The sequence below is a fragment of the Salvia splendens genome, chromosome 3, assembly GCF_004379255.2.
Source record: "Salvia splendens isolate huo1 chromosome 3, SspV2, whole genome shotgun sequence".
NCBI classification, from domain to species: domain Eukaryota; kingdom Viridiplantae; phylum Streptophyta; class Magnoliopsida; order Lamiales; family Lamiaceae; genus Salvia; species Salvia splendens.
The window spans coordinates 637399-658466 of record NC_056034.1 but is presented as its reverse complement, the minus strand read 5'-3'; the positions used below and the strand labels follow the sequence as shown (position 1 = coordinate 658466).

The following is a 21068-nucleotide window of genomic DNA, read 5'->3' as shown; positions in this document are numbered from 1 at the left end:
AAAACATTTCTTTTAGACATCCCATCACATGAGTCATGACAATTACAAATCCGTACTATTTATATAGAATAGAATAGAATAGAATAGAATATAACTAAATTATAATGGGATAAAGGAAACACTAGTATATTTGGATGAACTTGAACCAAAATAAAATAAACTTATAATGGGATAAAGGGAAAACTAGTATATTTGCCAATGAGGCTATTAATTGAAACTGCATTCTACTAATTAATAACAAAGTATTAATTCGCTGTCATATTTCATCCCATTGAAATCACTATCCACCAATACTTACTAATAGTAGCTCCTGTCATAGAGCACAACAAATATGACTAGTTTACGCCAACCACTATTTTTTAATAAACAAGAAAAATGAAAAGAAAATACCCCATCTCTTTATCATTCTTAAATAAATTAGAGTACTATTTATTTTTTGTGCACGTGGAGCATAGTCCAACCCAACCTCCTTTTGCTATCAAAGCCTAACATATGTCGAAAATGAAAGGTTGAAAGTACATACACCAACCAGCCAAACAATATAGTCAATTTTCTACTTTTTTGTCACTTTTTATAGAAATTATTTATCACACAGAAAAACTGAACTACACGATTTTTCATATTTATTCATAAATTAGCATTTTCTTTTAGCTCAATTATAAGAAATTCCAAAAATTCACTAAAAATCCAATCTTGACGTTCAAAAAAATATACGCATATCAAAATTTCTCTGTAATTTTTTCATGAAAAGGGGAGCATAATCCGAGAAAGTTAAAACAAGAGAGATAAACTCAAATGATCGTTGGTTAAATGGAATAAAAGGTTTGGATTTTGCATTCACAAATTTGCTTCCATCACCCAGCCACGTAGACTTCTAAGCGGGCACGCCTCTTCTTCCTCATCTTATACCGTACAAATCCATATCCCACTGTAAGTTCATGCTCCATTTTTCTCTCGCTCAATGTCTGAATTGAGTACTACTTCTCCTGCTTACGGTACAACCACCTCTATGCGTCGCGAATGCCCCTTTTTTTAGCACTCTATTTTCCCCCCAATTTTTTGAGGATTTGTCTGTGTAGTTTCGAGTTTTGCAGAAATGAGCTTCGCGAAGAGGGAATACGAGTTCCTGAAGGAAATCGGGCTCGGGCCGCGGAATTCGGGCTGTTATGTCAATGGGGGTTGGCAAGGGAACGGGCCCGTGGTTTCTTCTGTGAATCCTGCTGATAATAAGGTGTTTTGAGCTGATTCTATTTTTGAATTTCGATGTTTTTTGTTTGTTTTGAGAAGTTTTGGAAGTGTTGAAGTTAGTGTTTTGGTGATTGGCTGATCAGAACTGACGGATCATGTTTTGCACCAAATTGATCGATTGAATTAGAATTGGGGGAAATGCACCACTACATGAACTTATATGATCTTAATTTGGACTGTGATTCTTTTCTAAACTCAATCAATTGTTCATTTTATTGAGATTTATGCTACTTTTTGCTAAGTTGCAAGATTTTGAGACTCTTTTACTACAAATTTAGAATACACTTTCATCATGTGGTGTGATGTGATGGAATGATTTCTAATCGAGTGTGAACCGTTTCTTGGTTTTAGCCGATTGCTGAAGTTTCTGAAGCATCCATTCAAGACTATGAGGAAGGAATGGAGGCATGTGCTGATGCTACAAAGATATGGATGCAGGTTCTGTTTTGATTTCTTTCATTATGATGCAAAAGATTTTTCGATGTATTTAGTAAGCTTAGAAATGGGTAGAGGATTATTATATGTGATATGATGTCTCGTCTTGTTTCAGATTCCAGCACCGAAGAGAGGTGAAATCGTAAGGCAAATTGGTGATGCGCTGAGAACCAAACTCCATCACCTCGGCCGGCTTGTATCCCTTGAAATGGGAAAAATACTTGCTGAAGGAATCGGGGAGGTTCAGGTTTGTGTTTAAATTTGGGAAGTGAAATGTACTTGTGTGGTTAACTTGTATACTATATTCTTATTCGTGTCATATGCATTGATGGGATCTTGCTTTCTGTTAACTTCGATGAAATATTAAGATAAAGTTCAGCTTATTCTCTTTTTTTTCGGGGAAATATTAATGCAGGAAATAATTGATATGTGTGATTTTGCTGTGGGATTAAGCCGTCAGCTGAATGGATCCGTTATTCCTTCTGAACGTAAGCTTGACAACATTGCGATCCTCTGAGTTTTCATCACATATAATTGATGTTATGTCTCGGTGAACTATAGATATCATATATTTTGGTCTTTCAAGTATTGTAGTGAATCATGTAGATATGCTTATACGCTTATGTAATTGAAAAATGACTAATTTCTTTACTGTTTTCAACCTGTTGCCATCTTAACAGGACCTAATCACATGATGTTGGAGGTAAGCAAGAGCTATAATTTTCTTGGTAGCTTATGGTTTATGTTTATGGTAATCCATCCTTATATCTGATATATGCATCCTATCTCCGACAAACAGATGTGGAATCCCTTAGGGATAGTTGGTGTTATTACAGCCTTCAACTTCCCTTGTGCTGTTCTTGGTGAGTATTTTGAGCAAGAATTTTGAGTTTCGGTACTATGCGTTAGGATAGCCGAAGCTTAAAATCTTTTTCCATGTTATCTTTTGTTGTGTAATTGTAGGATGGAATGCGTGCATAGCTCTAGTTTGTGGAAATTCTGTTGTGTGGTGAGTCGCTCTCTGATACAAGTCTATAACGGATGTTGCAATTTATTTGTGTTAGTGACAACCATAATTATCAGTAGTTTTGCATTTATGAATTTCGATGATTGTATAACAATTTTCAGGAAAGGTGCTCCAACCACACCTCTCATTACCATAGCTATGACGAAGATAATCGCTGGAGTATTCGAGAAAAACAATTTACCTGGAGCAATCTTCACAGCATTCTGTGGCGGTGCTGAAATTGGCCAAGCTATAGCAAAAGATCCACGTGTTCCCCTAGTTTCGTTCACCGGGAGTTCAAAGGTACTAGTTTACATGCTCACTGCTAACCCAAACCGAGTCTAGAATATTTCCATTTTCCGAAGTCGTAAGAGTTTGAATGGTGATATCTCTAGGTGGGTCTAATGGTTCAACAGACTGTGAATCAAAGGTACGGCAAGTGCCTGCTCGAACTAAGTGGCAATAATGCCATAATAGTCATGGATGATGCCGACATTGAACTTGCTGTTCGCTCTGTTCTGTTCGCTGCTGTTGGTACTGCTGGTCAGCGATGCACAACTTGCCGTAGATTGGTATGTTAAAAAATTTGGCAGTCTTCTCTGCGGAAGAGATAGTCGACGTTTCATGCATAACTTGTTTTCCTCATTCTGAAAAAGCAGCTTCTTCACGAGAGTGTTTATGAGAAAGTACTTGACCGGTTATGTGATGTCTACAAGCAAGTCAAAGTCGGAAGTCCATTAGAGAAAGGTACCTTACTTGGGCCGCTGCACACTCCTGTTTCGAGGGAAAATTTTGTGAAGGGAATCGAGAAAATCAAATCTCAGGTTCGTGCTGAACCTTTCTCAGTTGTGGTCCTACTCATTTAAGAGGCACACTCCGGTGCATTCGCCCTAATAAAATCATTTAAATTCTGAATTCGAGATTAATAAATTCTAATTGTCAACAGTTGTTTTTGACATGTGTTATCATGTTGAAATGCAGGGAGGAAAGATTATCTGTGGTGGCGGTGTGGTAGAGTCTGAAGGAAATTTCGTGCAGCCTACGATAGTTGAAATTTCTTCGTGTGCTGAGGTTGTTAAGGAAGAGTTGTTTGCTCCTGTTCTCCATGTGATGAAGTTTCAGGTATGCCTACTTTTCAGCTGTCCGAATATCTCCAGTTCGCTTCGTGTAATGGATGGTTTCAAGCGACTAAATTTTTTTGGCAGACTCTGAAGGAAGCAATCGAAATAAACAATTCCGTGCCTCAAGGTCTAAGTAGTTCCATCTTCACTCGCAGACCTGAAATTATATTCAAATGGATCGGGTGAGTGATGAGACACTCTTCCTCTCTGTTCTCTGGTAAAATCACGACTTTTTCGAGATATTGACTGAACTCATATCTTGATACAGTCCCCAAGGAAGTGACTGTGGTATTGTAAATGTAAACATCCCAACAAACGGCGCTGAAATTGGCGGTGCTTTTGGTGGTGAGAAAGCAACTGGAGGCGGACGTGAAGCTGGAAGCGATTCTTGGAAACAATACATGAGGCGCTCAACTTGGTAAAAATCGGATTATGTTGTTTTGAAATAGTTATCTTTGTATTGTCATCTCATGCCAAAATTCCTATCGAGAATCCTGCAGCACGGTCCAAAGCTCGTTTGATCCTTCAGATTTCGTTTCTGAGTCCTGACTATGTTCATATTGCTTTGTATATATGCAGCACCATCAACTACGGAAGTGAGCTGCCTCTGGCTCAAGGAATCAACTTCGGGTAGTGAACAACAACGACCGAGCTCGATTCAGCCGGTATGCTTTGTTGTCGAAATGCTGGTTCCGTGCCTGAAACTATGGCAAGAATCTGAATGATCAGAGAAGACTTCTAGCTAAGGAGCTATTCTATGGCTCTCTCTCTGTGTCTAGAATGTTTTCAACTATTTATGAAATAAAGCATAGTTTTCAACTTACTGTTGTATATGAACTGATAGACTTGAAATTTAATCTGCATATCATATTGAAGGGTTTGAAATAATAACTCCTGCATTCTCTATTGCATCCTTTTGTTGTTCACCAAATCTACTGTAATTGAATAAAAATATTACAATACCATAGAAAAGTGACATCTATGATTGGTTTTTATTAGTTGTTAAATTAACCTCTTTTGCATAAATTGGCTCATTATTTTTGTCATTTTGCTCTCGTTTGTGAGTTGAGTGATTACTTAGTTTGTCAAAAGATTAAATTTAAAATTATATGTTTAGGAAGAATAAAGGAGATTATACTAATGGCACGTATTAGTCAGTATCGTTACCTAATTTACATTTTGATGCTTTAATATTTATATACTACTACTATTATAGTTTGAATTTTCTTTAAAAAATAAATAGTCACCATAACCACTATTCAACACCTAGCCACTCAATTTATACTAACAAAAAGGTGTTGGTAAAATGACAAATCTGTCCTTTTAGGTGATGTCGTGGCAAAGAGAGAGGCAATTTTTTTCTCATCAAAAGATTGAAATAAAAATGATGAATTTTAAATTTTGGACAAAAAATATAACAAATATTGAAGTCCTAATGGAGCTTGATTCAATCAACTAAGCTCTTTATATGTGGGTAGTGGGTACCATAGAGTTTAAGTTCTAGAATCACTCGAATGAAGTCAATCCATATATAAGTTCGAGTTAAAATATATAAGTTCAATTTTATATATATAAAATGACTATCAGATAAATTTCGTTAAGTCCCAATATAAATTTGAGTTCGTGTTATCATAAAAATCAGACCTCGATAAATCTGGACGAGGCGACTCTCTTGCACTTGCACCCACCACCATCAACAGTTATTGGCATTATTAGTTCATAGTCTAAAATAGAAAAGCAAGGTGTATTCAAAAGTGGAAGGGGCTCGAGGAAAAGAAGCACAATAGCAATTATTGGGATGGGTGGTTACAAATAGGTAAAATATGATTGATGTTTGTTGTAAAGAAATTAAAAAATTCATGATTGATTGTAAGTTGGGAGTTAGCCCCAATTTGACCTTATTATATACTCCTATAAGCCAATTCAAGCTGACAGTCAAGGTCATATATCATCTATACACATTACACACCAATGGTCCAATGGACATGGATGGATTGCTTAAGCCTCTACCAATGTCTTTGTCTTTTTTTATTATTTTTTTTTTCTACTATTGAATTTGTCAAAATTGATTAAAATTACATTGATGGCTAAAATTAAGAGAAGAATAATAAAAATATTAAAAGTAACTTTTGCGTTAAGAAAATAGGTTTAACGGGATCTCTATCATTTTCTATTTTGGGTTCACCTCTAACAATATATGACCATTTCACAGCCCCTTTTGTCCTCTCTTCTAGATGTTTCTCTTCTTTCGGGAATGAAAAATGGTAGAATGGTGTAGTCTGATTTAAGAAAAGCTTAAAATCTTTAAAATTCACAAGATTTGAGTAATATTTTTCTTGTTGCTTTATGAGTTTATTAAACAATATTACTATGAAATCATATTATGAGTGTCCACATGAGGTCTTTTTAGTGTATATATATAAAAAAAATTAATCATTTTAATTCATGTCCAAATACCATATAATTGTTCTATTTTAATAATTTACTAAATTTTTTAAAATATTGTGTGAAACATCTATAGTATAAAGAAATTACACAATCAAAAGCATATATAAAGAAATTACACAATCAAATTTGTGTAAGCCAATTATTGTCCAAAACTGAATAATAGCAAGTGATCATATTTTGAAAATTTGGCAAACTGATAGAAATTCATATACTCCTACTACTTTTTAGGGCAACAAAAAATGAAGGTGACAAAACGAAAACATCTATTACCATATACAGTGGCGGAGCCAGAGATTTCATAATGGGGGTTCAAAATTAAACTTCAAAAAAAATTACATAAATTAAATTATAAGGTTCAAAATGTAAAAGTCAAATGCAATCACATCATAACATTTGTCTTCTATTCTTCATCTTCTGAAACCGCTGCATAATAGTTTCATTGGTAACTTTAACAAACACATCATTTTCGATGTAAGGAACTAAGCAATCATTCAATAGTTGGTCTCCCATGCTATTACGTAGAGAAGTCTTGATGATCTTCATTGCTGAAAAAGCTCTTTCTACTGATGCAGTGGCAACTGGTAAGATCAATGACAACTTAACTAATGAATAAACCATTGGAAAAACTTCATGTTTCCTTGTAGAAACCATCTTTTGAGCAAGACCACTGATTCCTGATATTTGTGAAAACTTTTCATCTATGCGCACATCGAAAATAAAGTTCTCAAGTTGACTTTTAAGCTCGGACAAAGCAACTTCAGAAAATTCAGAAGGATAATACCGTGTAAGACGAAACAGCTTCTCCAAATCAAATGCAGAAAATAAATCCCTAGGATCAAAACATGACATGCATAAAACTAAGTCTGTGTTGACTTCATCAAAACGTTGATTCAACTCTTGAGCTTGCAAGTCAAACAAAAGAATTGGAGTTATAAAATTCCAACTACAGAACCACCGTAGTCCGTAGCCAACACATGATTGTCAAGAACCCTAAATTATTGCAGCAATTTGTCTAAAGTTACTTCAAAAGAGAGATTCCAAGAAGCCAAGATGCCATAATCAAATAGTTTATGGCTATGAAGAGCACCAACTTTTGAAATAAAGCACAAACACATTATTAAAGAGACAAGGATCTTTCTACGTTGATGTCCCCAACTTAATATAAGTACTATCTTATGATAGTCGACTCAGTATTAAGTTAGTTTGAAGTTATCTGAAATTAAATTTTTTAAAAAATAATTCTATCATAGAAATTAAAAAAAACGTTTAAACACATGATACCATCCATGACCGAGTATGTCTAACATTCCTACTTCTTTAGAGCTTCCATTAGCACAACAGAGGTAGCACAAACTGAACGACGACTACCTTTCATCAATTTGCTTAGCATCTTTTTCTTATGATTTACTAAGACATTTCAATTTCAACCATTAATTCAAATTGAAACTCATAATCAATCCTAATCATCTCAATTGAGAAAGAAAAAAAACACATGCAAAAACTCCAACCATTATACAAGCAATATTAATCAACATTTACTAACCATTATTTCATTTAATTTCATTCCATAACATCATTTATTCTATTCAAACACTAAGTAATGTCCAAGATCAAGCACTACAAATTTGCCCTTCACATTTTTTTCCCTACTTTTCTTTTCCAACTTTACCATAATACCCTCGTCCTCATTCGCAACCCTCATCCAACCCGCAATACACCGGGGCATCCACTAGGGTCAAACTCAGCATACAACTCTCCGACCGCGTAAACACACCACCAACGCCTTCTAAGTCGAGCCCCCGACTCTTATTAGTCGGGCTACACGGCATTGACCTCAGTGCCTTCGGGCTCTCGAGGCCCCTCATCATGACCCGCCTCATCGCCCGGATCAAGTGCACGGTCGGGTCCTCCGGGGGCCCGGCAGCCCGAAACTTGCTGCAGAAGCTGATATGCCGGGCCACCGCCTCGTCCGGGCTTATCAGCTTCTGACACCTCACGATTTCGTCCTTCACCGCCTCCGCACAAAGCCCGCATATCCATTTCCCGCCATACCTGAAAGCCCGAATAACGGTTATTTAACAGAATTTTGGACTTCTTTTCTCATCAAATTTAACAAATTTTCTTTAACTACTACTATTATTTTACCTTTCGCGAATTGTCTCGATGTATGAAAGGGTGCATTCCTCAGTAAGCCCGCAGCAATCGCATTTCGCGAAATCAACCTCGTTTTGGCCCGAAATCGCGTTTGCGGGCCCTTCCGGCCCGGAACCCAACACCATCGAATCATTAAATACACTCGTAGACATCTCTAAAAAAAGGCAAATTCACAATCAAAATCAAAACTTTCGAACTGGGCAATTCATGAAATCGGAAGTCAAGAGAGGGGGAGAGAGATTACCAGCTGAATAAGATCAAGATTGAATAGATAAAAATTGGATCTTTTTTTTGATGGTTTTGTTCTATCGCTCTTTCTCCCACTCGACTTCTTCTTCTTCGGGGATGAAGAATGTATACATGAAAGACATGTCAGAAAAGGCCTAATTCGATCGATGAGAGAGAATTCAAGAAATTTCCCTTTTTCTCTCTAGTTGAAGTAAGAATCTCTCAATCAATCAATGGAGCTTTAGAAGGTGTAAAGATGTTATCAAATAATCCTGCTATGGCTTTTTTTGGGAGAGAGAATTGAGAGAGAGAGCTGTGTGTGTGACTTTGTGTGTAGAGAGAGAGAGAGTACAAGAGAAAGAGTTAATTTGTGCGTTTTATTGTGGAAAAGAAGGTCAATGATTGGCTGTTAGGGGTGGTGGGGGTGGGGTTGACACGTCAGCATTAGAAAATATAGTGTGTGTGTGTGTGTGTGTGTGTGTGTGTGTGTGTGAATTCTGGTCTTATCTCAGTGGATTTGCCAGCAATGCATTATCTGTGTTTGGAGAGCTGTCCAATTCTTGCTATTCACTCGTGAATACTATTTGGAAATTTCCATTATGTGCTGACGAATAGGAGACAGCCACATGGCGCGAAATATTTTCTCCAAAAATAAATTTGTGCGAAATATGGAACTAAATTTGATTGTATTAATCAGTTATTATCATTGTATTAATGGTCATAATTGTGGTAATTGTAGGGCTGACAAAATATATCGAAATACCGAAATACCGCACTTATCGTACCAAAAAAATACCGAAAATACCGCATTTTCGGTATACCGCATTTTTCGGTACGGTATGATACCTTACCGTTAGATTAAGGTACGTCAAAGGTATGAATTTTGCATATACCGCGGTATACCGCATCATACCGCATTATACCGCAATTGCGATATATACCGTTAATAATTATATATATTTAATATATTTATTATTTATAAAATTATAATATTTAATATATTTATTATTTATAAATCAAACCAGTATGATTTGCGGTATACCGCGGTATACTGCAACACGGTACGGTATACCGCAATGTCGGTAAGGTAAAGGTTTTCAAATATTGACATACCGAATTTTTCGGTATACCGCATTGGTATAGGTATGACATTTTCTCATACCGCAATTTGCGGTACGGTATGACATTTTCGGTGTGGTATACCGTACCGTGCCACCCCTAGGTAATTGTACCTTCTTCGAAATTTGGTGATTTAGTTGGATTTTTATTTATTATCATATTTAATAAAAGAAGAGGTGAGGGGAGAAAGTTTCTTATGTGTTTTTAATTGGATGGACCAATTAATTGAAGAATAATCTGAGGAGATTCCTCGGATTTAAATTAATTGATAGGCTAAGTATTGAAGTAATAGACCAGAGAAATTGGGGCTGTCGATTTCAATTAATTGGTATATTGTTATTTTTAATGAAGAGGAAAAAATGATATTGAAAGAAGCTCCTATGAATTCATTCGTTTATCCCTTTTAAAATAATGTATTAAAAATAAAATGTCGGCTTGTTTTTGTAGTTTATTGTTTTCCTTTATCAGTTGGCATCTCTTCAAATGTGTAAATGTAAAGTCTATTTTGTTTTTCGATCTTATTTTTGTTCACATCACTTTCAGAGCTATGCATATATGCTTATTATATGTATATGAGTATTACATATTTATAAAGTAAATAAATCTAACAGAAGAAGACGAAAATAACTTTCAACCATTCAAGTTACTTGGTCGTGGGCAAGAAGTAAAAATAAAAATACATAGTAGAAAACGGGAAAAAAATGAAAAATAAAATAAAGAAAGCACAACATTTAGGTCTCACTTGAATAACTAAGCTTTGCAACATTAATAAATATTTATATTTAATTATCATTTTTCAAGTAAAGTTGCCGGGTACCCTTAAACTCTATATATTTATAACATTTATATTTATATATTCTGAACTTCTTTCGATTGTTAAATTTTTTATTCGAGCGTTTTGAATTGCATAAAAGAAACCAGTATTTTAGTAATTCGACCTAAAAATTATGAAATTTAAATTCATTAACTAACATTTAAGTATTTGGTCATCCATATATTATCCTTACATTAATAGAAATCCATTTATGTAAATTCAAAACATTCAAGTTTATTTGGAACTCGAAATTACATTTGGTACAAAATTCAAACAATGTCGAACTAAAATCATACTCTATAAATTAGTTTTACGCATTTTGTTGCTTCACGAAAGGTACACTGAAAATGATGAATCACGAATATTAATTAATTAATATGCCCGTAACGGAGGGACAGATCTTATTGCAATGAGTCTGGGTTTAAATCTCGCTGCTGTCGTGTAGTTACTTCCATCTCTCAGGCACAAGTGTGAGACCTTGGGAGATGGACTTCTGGCAGTCAGTGGATTAAGTCATCTCCCTTAACGGGCTACTGTGTATCCTGATTTAACCCCTCACCTGATGTCGGCCGGAGTGTGGGGCAGTCAAGACGACTGAATCACTTTTGCGGCAACGAATATTAATTAATATATGTTCATAGTATGAGCCAATGAGCTAAGAATGAATGTAAATAAAATAAATTTCAAGATTTAAAAAGGGAAATTTCTCAATGCCCCACTACCATTATAAGTATAATTAGTCATATTCATATGAAAATGAAATAAAATGAGAAAGACAATTTTCATGCACTTGTGAATATATGTGAATTTTCCAAAGCCACGTCGGCATTTATAGATGTCACGAAGCAAACCAAATTTTCTTCACATGGCTGTCCCCATTTAAATGCACTCTCACGTTTTATTTGTTTTTTGTTTTATTGATTGTTTCTTCTACATATACACTTTTGTTATCCAAGATAATATTCTTGGATTTTTATCAAAAGGGATTGTACATTTTTATGACTTTTTGTAATTTTTTTGTGTGATGATTGTTTGAAAAGCTCATATTTTCAATTGGTTTGATTATGTTGTACTCCGTGAATCCCAAGTTATTTGAATCGTATTCTATTTTGAGTTGATCCAAATTACTTGAGTCATTTCTCTTTTTGGCTAAAAACAAAACATCATACTTACTTTATTCTTTCTTTTTATTTATCTTCTCTCATCTCTCTTACTTTATTTTCTCTTCTACTTTATTTAATTCACTAAACACAACTTTCTTAAATCTCGTACCGATACTTTATTCTCTCTTCTACTTTATTTAATTCACTAAACACAACTTTCTTAAATCACGTACCGAAAAAAAACGCTCCAAGTAACGTGGGACGGAGGGAGTATACCATTTTATCTGGTGGATAAAATTAGCGAAAATGTTAAAACTTTCATTGCTTATCAATTTCTATTTTTTTCTATAATAGTTTTAAATAAAATGTTTGTTTTTCTCCATATGCAATTTCATTGTTGTTTCGAGTATATTTTATTTTATTTTATTTTTTATTGAGTATTTTTCCTTCATAGTAGTACATTTTTGTTTTCCAAGATAATATTCTTGGATTTTTTTTTTATCAAAATAGCGGCATTTTTATGCACTCTATATAACTTTTTAAAATTGTGGTTGTAGTATTATTTAAAATATAAATCTGTAACAAAAAAAGGCTAAGAGGGACCCGACCAAAATGTCATGGAAATTTGTATCTTTCCCATTATCTTTTTATTTTTGCTTTCCCATCATCTTTATATATATCACTACTTAAATGATTCCAACACCACTCGTCCCTCTACATTTGTCCTAAATTATATTCCCCTCCCCCCCCCCCCCCCCTCCCATGAAAATAAGAATATTTTTCTTTTTCATCCGTCCCATAAAAATATTATATTTTTATTTATAAAAAGTTGTATTAAACCCATTACTCATACATGTTAATTTATTAAATACTAATAATAATGTGAGTCTTTATCTACTAACACTACTTTAACTATCGTTCTCATCATCTTTATTAAGTACTTTACCAATTATATATTAATTTTGTCATCCCAAATGTCTTTATTTTTTTTAAATCATCGGAGTATAACAAACATTAAATTCATATAATCAATCGCCACTCATAGCATAGGTACGTAGACACAAATGCAATTAATTAAAAAAAAAATCAATCACGCTATGAAAATAATTACACATGAATACTTTTGTGACAAATGTTTGGTCGCTAGTCCTTCGAGCTAACTGATTAACACCACTATTTATTAGTATAAAATAAAAAATATATATAATATTTGCCCTAAGAAAAAGAGTGGACATATATACCTAAAAGGATTATCATCACACCCAAATAAATGTCCATTTCTTGTCGTCCCAAAATCATAATTAATACAAACACATAGACCTACAAACCACCTGCATTGTATCAAAACTAAGGTACAAAATTGCAGGTCATTACCTGTTTAATTTGTGGCACATATATTGGTATGTGACAATATTTATTACGTGTCGAATTGCCCTTATCTATAGTTCTTGATTGCCATTTTAATAGTTCTTGATTGCCATTTTAATTCAACGAATTTTTTGAACAACAACGTTTGGATATACTAGTAGTTTATCTTTTTCATGTTGAGTACAACGTCGAATAACGACTATAGTGTCCAATATTTGCCATTTTTAATTTAACGAATTTTTTGAACAGCGACGTTTGGATATACTAGTAGTTTATCTTTTTCATGTTGAGTACAACGTCGAATAACGACTATAGTGTCCAATATTTCAATAACATCTAAAAGTGTGGTGTTGTATTTTATTAGGGGTGAGCACTCGGGTTTCGGTACCGAATCAAAATCGAAAAATCGAATTTAGTTCAAAACCCAAACCGAATCGAATCCGAAAAACCGAAAACCGAAAACCGAAAAAAACTGAAAAACTGGAAAAAAAAATATGGAGTATATATTAATATATATATATATAATACTACTAAAAAAATATAAATATTTATATATAATATAAAATTAATAGAGTATATATTATATAAAATATATCAAAAGAATATATATTATATAATATATTAAATTAATAGAATAAATATATAATATTATATTTAAATAATTCGGTTTTTCAATTTTTTTCTCGCCCGAACCGAACCGAACCGAAAAACTAAAATTTTTGTATTTTTAAAACCGAACCAAACCGAACCGACAAAACTGAACCAAACTTCAGTTTGGATCGGTTCGGATATTCGGTTTTTTATTTTTTTGCTCACCCCTATATGTTATGCATATCTTTTATGTGTTACAAAATGATCCATCAAAAAAATGACGGATAATAGAGTAGCAATCCAGGATAAAAAACAACACAAAATCAATGTACAAGAAAACAAATGCTTCATAAAACAAGTGAAGAAAAGTAGCAGACAGACACTAAAAAAATGAAGCAAATGTACAACACGCATCTTGGTGTTATCCAATAATCTCATCACCAAAGATGAATAGTCTGAAAATAGCTTCAAAACGAAAGAAGAGTTCGTTATCACAAGATTTACGACATTACATAAAGCAAAAAATTCCACAAAGACAAAATATACAACGAAAGTACTCAAAGGATTAGATAACTATAAAAGCAAATATAAGTGGGCTTTATTATGAATTACATCATGAAAGAATATAAATGAAAATTGTTGTAATTATAGTACATAATTTTAATCTTAAGCTCAACTTTTCTTGTCCAAACTGTGGATTTATAAAATATACCAATATGAAAATGCAACTTTGATTTGTCAGATGGGATAGTCAGATTTAGTTGTTGGATATCTATAAAAAGCATTTCTCATTTTTCTATTACTAACAAAGTAAAAATCAACAAAGAAAAATCAAAACACTAGGCAATAATATATAGAGATCTGACCGTCACATAAAGTTTTCAATACTGAAATTTGAGTCTCATACATATATATAGTGATGATAAAATATGATATTTTCCCATATCATATGGTTTCTGAGTGTTTATTTTCTTATGCTAATTAAACATTTGATTTTACATGTATATAATTCTTGAATATAACGTACACGACGCTGTCACAAGTTTTCTACGATCATATAATATATATATAAAACTCTTTGTAAGCAATATTACAAATATACGCCAAGAAAATTATGATTAAAATATTTAATTAATGTGTATCAAACGAAATCAAATGTTGGTTTACAAGATTTGAAGTTCCAAGCAACTTGTGAAATATGATTGAGACTTGTGTCAATAGGATATTAGATAATACAGTTACATGAAAATAAAATATTGCCCAACATGTTCATCAAGAGGTTGAGTGCAACATAGAATAATCACTATTCAATGATAGAGAAATAAAACAAATAATACATTTAAATTATTTGATCCTCAAAATCTCAATCATTTTTCAAAAATCTTTTTGATCTCAATTATTCGAGAAGCGTCTTCCATCTTCTTTGATCACACATTTTTAATTACTACTTTCATCTGTTTCATAGAATAAATAATAAGAGAAATACTCTTTTCATCACCAAGAAATATAGATGGATATTTTTATAGCGTGAGGTTCACTTTTATATAGTATTTTCTTTATAATGTAACTAAAATGAGTTAATAGAATGTTTGATCTACATATCAAATATAGTAGTACTAGTAAAAATAAAATGAGATACGTAATGATGAATATCCAAAAACGATAAAATAAGATATTTAACGACAGATAAAGTGCCTAAATGCAATAACAGAGTACAATTTTGCAGATTTGTATACCCATGACAAACACAAGATAATTCGAATTCCTCACTTATTAGTAGGAGAAAAATGAATTGAGATTTAAATGCTAAAATATTAACATTTGAATAAAAATGTCTTTTTTGTCGAGAACAAAAGTACAAGTGGACATTAGAGTTTGATTCTTGTAAGAGAAGGGTGAGATTGTGTAGTTTTCATGTCAATTTATTACATTCAACTGGTCTGTAATCTTATCACTTTGTGCTAGTTAAAGAGTCATTTTTTCTGAGCTACATATTTCATGCCTGAAATTGGCATTTTTGTATCACTAGTCAATTTACCAATTAATACTATATGAATAAAAGGGTTGACATACCACAGCTGGATTCCAAATCATGAGTTTATTTTACAAAAATACCTATACTAATATCTTTTGCATTAAATGGGCTTAGTAATACAAACATGATGCTATTTCATATAGACAAGGCAATTATTGGGCTGAAAATATAATATTTACCATACTTATTGGGCTAATATGGGCTTGAATTATGGGCTGTAGTCATTTTCCAGTTTGATTTATTCTCCTTATTTTTGCGTAATAAATAAATTTCCATAAATCAATCAATTTTTGTGAGATCATTAGTACTCTTACTAATTAATTGGGGAAAAGTTTATTTCCTCACAATTCTATCATGTAAACTACTATATGCAAACATAGCGCCACAAAATCTTCATTCTCACAAATCTTTTTTATTAATTTTGTTTTTACAATTTTATGCCTTTTAATTTATTTACTATTTTCATCTTTTTGGCTGCACACTCATTGAGTACAATTTTGACTCCTTGAAATTAAAAATACAATAAAATGGACACCTTGTTTTAGGAGGGTGAGCCGCTGTAATTATTGTAGGCTGTGGTCAATATCATTAGATAATTTAATTATTGAAGATAAATTAATTAAACCATTCCCCATCAGCCAATCGTTGAAAATATTAATTTCTCAGTTATAACCAATTTTTTAATAGGAACTATAGAATATTAGTTTGAATTCGTGAGTCATCATATAAGTCATTCTAGATCATACATAAGTATATTTTAAATAATCTTTATCATTTCATAATTAAACGGATATAAGTCATTCTAGATCATACACAGGTAAATTTTAAATAATCTTTATCATTTCATAATTAAACGGGTAAGACGCTAAAATATCACGGTTTGGAAATTGCAATAAGATTTTTATTAAATACTCCATTTAAAACCAAATTTTAAGAAGTGTGTACACAAGTATACTACTATTATCTCTCTAACACTCAACGTGAATATTCAAAACCACTTTAACCTTTCCGAGAGAGATCATTTTGAACCCTAATTAATTTTTTTTGAGATAAGACATGACCAAAATAAAAAGCTTCTTTTTCTTGTGGAAATAAAAAAAAATTATTCGCTCGATTTTCTTTTTACAATCAGCCAATAATTGGTCCCTTGTATACGAAATTTGTTTTATATTTTTAATTTAATTTTTTCATTTCAAAACTTATAAGTGCCTATTGCATTACTCATAGAGTATCATCGTATTTTAATTATAATTTGAAATAAACTCCAAAATATCGAAAGAAAAAATAGCTCATCCTAAATTTAATTTTGGACCTACATAGATTCGCCTACGATCTTTGCTTCTTAATTTACAATGACACAAAGATGCTCAGAAAATAATATAATAATAAAGGTTGAAAGCAAAACAAAAACACTTTTTAGAGTTTTTCCATATAATTCCCATGTTCGTTTGTATAACAAAAACTTTTATTTTGCTTCACAAATTAATACAGAAATGGTACCTAAATCTTTTTTTATCGTATATGTGAAATCATGCTCTCCCTTTTTAGAACATGACAAATTATTTTATCAGTCAAAATTTGTCACCGCAAATAACCCGTCAATAGTGGCAATCAATGCATTGATTTAGGCGTGTTTTTGTAAATTTCAGTTTAATACTACATTAATGGTTTTATTTAAAATTCATTATCTGTATCATCTCTTGCTATTTACTATAGTAGAAATTGATGATTACACTTCATGAATTATCTACTCACATATAAATCGATTAATATCATCACGCCCGTCTTAAAAAGGAGTATCGTTTTACTAAATTTGAGATATGACCTAACTTTTCAATCGCGTGTCATGGCTAAGGAGAAATGACTAACGTGGTGAGTGTGTTTTCATGGGTATGTTCAATATTTTCTTGATATAATTTTTTGTGATTTTGCTTTGTTTCTTGCTTTAGCGTTTTTGCTATATTTTTCCGCTTGCTTAGAATTTGTAGAGTTATTTATTGCCTTTATTGTTGGCTAATATTAATATTTTTGTTACATATCTTTATCCGACTACTCATTGAATTTATACTCACTAGTTTAGTTTTACATAAAAAAAAATTCTAATTGCATATGCTTTAGCCAAAACAGTGGTGCCTACCCCACATGCATGTACCCTAAATATCACCAAACCATTATTAGTATTAATTAAAAGCGGTCCAGGTGGACCATACATGTTTAAGTGGAAATTAATATGGGCCAATGAACGGCCGCCACATATCACAAATTTTATGTTGCCATACAATAATGTTAGCAATAGTCAATTTCAATCAGAAAAAAGAAGTGGGCACACTTTCCCTATTGTTGACACGTGGTATTTGTGCTAAAAAAACAATTGTATTAGTTGCAGCAAAAAAACGATTCCGTCGCCCTGGCGGCCCATACTCCAACCCGACATCATATGAGGGGTTCAATCAGGGTACGCAGTAGTCCGTTAAGGGGGAGGCCTTAACCCACTAGCTGCCAGAAGCCCATCTCCCAAGGCCTCACATTTGTGCCTGAGAGATGGAAGCAACTACACGACAGCAGTGTGATTCGAACCCAGGCTCATTGCAGCAAGATCTGCCCCTCCATTGCTAACTGCGCTAAAAAAACAATTGTATTAGTGTTGTGTCATGTAGTCTCATTTAGAGATGAGCTTGTATTAAACCGTAAGATAATAAAAAAAAACAATTTAATTGATAACACGATTTTTCGATTTTCGATTGGTTTCATCACTAAAAAACATTTTCGATTGGTAAACGTCTTGAAGCTATAGTGATATCCAATCAAGGTAGCTTGCTTACTCTCGCCCACTAGTTATTCCATAAATGAGAATTGGTTATTGATACATTTTAAAAAAAACATATATTAAACATCAAATCATTTATGAATTATGATCAATGATGATTGTATTAATAGGCATGCATGAGTTTAGGTTAAATTGGCCAAACAACACCATTTTTAGATGGTATGCCAACTTTGTTTTGATTTTTGCACTTAGAATTGTCCTCAAATTCGACTTTTGATTTTATTTGGCCAGAACAACTTCGGTAATATGCACATATCAACACTAATTTATGTAGAATAAAATATCACGAATAAATTTGAATTAATTTAAATAAATAGTCGTGTCCACTAAATCTAATTTGATTTTAAAATATACTCCTATTTAATTATTGATATTTAAATATAGGCTGTTTTTATCATAACCGTATCCTACATAAGATTTGGTGTCTCAAATAACCACAAATCTATCAATTTCGTCGTACGGTGGTATGGTCCAAAGGCCCAATTAATTGACTCCCTCCGATTGATTGATTTTTTAAGTGACTTTTTATTTGTAATTTGTTTAATTTTTAGATCAATTTTGATATGTATTTCTAAAGGATATTATGATTGTGAAATAATATTCTCAAACAGAACAATATATTATATGGTCTGTGGCTCAATCTTATTATAAAACACATAATCAAACCCACATAAGTAATTTAAAGATACCACAGAAGTTATTATTACTCACTCTATAGTTTATTTTATGAAGAATAACCTACAATTATCTAAAATAACATCTGTATTTCATAACAAAAAATTACCTCTATATTATCCAAAAATGATAGCTCTGCATTTTGCAATAAAGTGTCTGCATAATCCCATATTACTAAAAACATCTCTCACAACATCATTATTCTTTAATGGCATCTCACTTTTTATTACTCCTAATAATACCTTAGTTTTGTGTACAATGATTTTTAATACTAGAAGAACTTAAGCCACATTGAATTAGTGGCAATTTGCACAATTTAAGCGTTAATTAATTGATAAGTGCTTCTATATATGTGTATTTTGATAATTTCTTATTTGTTATAGAAGAAGCATATAGCGCCGATTTATTGGAAACAATGTGTTGGTTGAACGTCGTACTTTTTAAAGCTGCCAAGTATTAATAATTTCAATTATTAAAAAATTAAATGGGCCATTGAAATAGTACTCACGGCACAACCGGCCAAAAAATCAGTTTTATTTAATTTATTGTAACGTGATATATTTATAATATTTAGTTTAGATACTATTCATGTAAGTAATGACCAAAAGACTATGGTACTAATTATATGCACGACACGCGAATATGATTAGTTTTGTGTATAATTAGTAAATCTCAGTTGTTGATTTGTGTCTAATAATAATAGATACTTCTAGTATATAATATAAATATCATAAAAAAATTATGAATATTGCATCCAAAATCATTTTGGTAATCTCATACAATATCGCCAGTAATGGATTCAGGAAATGGAAAATTCTCAAATCATTTTAAAATTACAATTAAATCAATGCATTTAATTTATTGTAATAATAATATCCTCATTTTAAAAAATTAAATCCATATCATTATCTATGAAATTATATTGTTTAATAAGGACACACATAATCAGACAAGCTTTAGTGGATAATAATTGGGGTCAATGTGTGATTGTGGTATTTTATAAGTCAAGCAAAAAGTTACAAATTTCAATAAAATATGTACTGCACTATACATGATTGATTAAATTAATGGCGGGCAAAAACTATAATTAACTATTCAAATCTCAACCCCACTAATAAAGCAAAGTACTTATACTTTACTTAAACTTTGAAATTGAACAAAGCATGCTTAACTTTGTTCCATCTAATATGGTTTTCACAATTACCCTTATGGAGTAGTATAATATTGAAACTTGGGCTAGTAATTATTCTCCATTTTCATTATTTGATTAACACTAACATACATTTTATATATGTCTCGTTAAAGTAGTTTAATCAGTATATTTAGTATATTTACAGTTTGAATGGGACAAAATTAGTTACATAGATCTCACTAGAAGTACCACGTGGCCAACTATAGAACAGATTACATGTCTTAATTATAGATTAAATCATACCATTATTTTTTTATATATAAATGGTTGTACGAAATTATTAATCCATTTTACATGTCATAATATTGTATACCCTGTAAATAATTTAATACAACAATTGAAAGTTATTATCAAGACTAAATATCTATACTTAGTATATATCTCGTGTTTGATCTTAACTATTTTTTTTTTCAAATTGAATTAATTGTCATTAAAAAAAGTTACCATCATAATCATAATCATAATCATAATCATAATGAAAATGAAATCGAGGCCCAATAACTAAATGAGCTTGACCAATTCGGTTTAATTATCTATATATTTTTACAAGCTATGATTATGACTATTAGAAATAAAAAATGTGCTTTAAGTGATGAGTAGGTACAATGTAGTCGTTGTTATGTTGACTTTTTCTAGATTAATACCTTCATATAGAAATCCATATATATCTCAAACCAAGTTATAAAAAATAAGTATATTTGGTC

The 21068-nt window shown here is 32.0% G+C and overlaps 2 protein-coding genes across 3 annotated transcripts; one reads left to right on the top strand and one right to left on the bottom strand.

Annotated features, from left to right (window-relative positions):
• Positions 1-772: 772 nt before the first annotated feature.
• Positions 773-4701, top strand: LOC121797122 (aldehyde dehydrogenase family 7 member B4-like). 2 transcript variants are annotated; one of them, XM_042195851.1, is made up of 15 exons: positions 773-930; positions 1080-1231; positions 1600-1686; positions 1799-1930; positions 2099-2171; positions 2364-2386; positions 2483-2546; positions 2647-2692; positions 2812-2992; positions 3085-3261; positions 3349-3513; positions 3671-3811; positions 3895-3992; positions 4079-4228; positions 4390-4701. In XM_042195851.1, the coding sequence occupies exons 2-15, from the start codon at positions 1097-1099 to the stop codon at positions 4442-4444; spliced, it is 1527 nt and encodes a 508-aa protein (XP_042051785.1). In that variant the 5' UTR covers positions 773-930; positions 1080-1096; the 3' UTR covers positions 4445-4701. The 2 variants fall into 2 exon arrangements, with proteins under 2 accessions (XP_042051785.1, XP_042051784.1); XM_042195850.1 differs by having other exon boundaries at positions 783-995.
• Positions 4702-7782: 3081 nt separating this feature from the next.
• On the bottom strand, positions 7783-8982 carry LOC121793624. The gene is made up of 3 exons (XM_042191657.1): positions 8657-8982; positions 8404-8566; positions 7783-8310 (listed from the first exon to the last, which is right to left on the bottom strand). The coding sequence occupies exons 2-3, from the start codon at positions 8562-8564 to the stop codon at positions 7944-7946; spliced, it is 528 nt and encodes a 175-aa protein (XP_042047591.1). The 5' UTR covers positions 8565-8566; positions 8657-8982; the 3' UTR covers positions 7783-7943.
• Positions 8983-21068: the final 12086 nt, after the last annotated feature.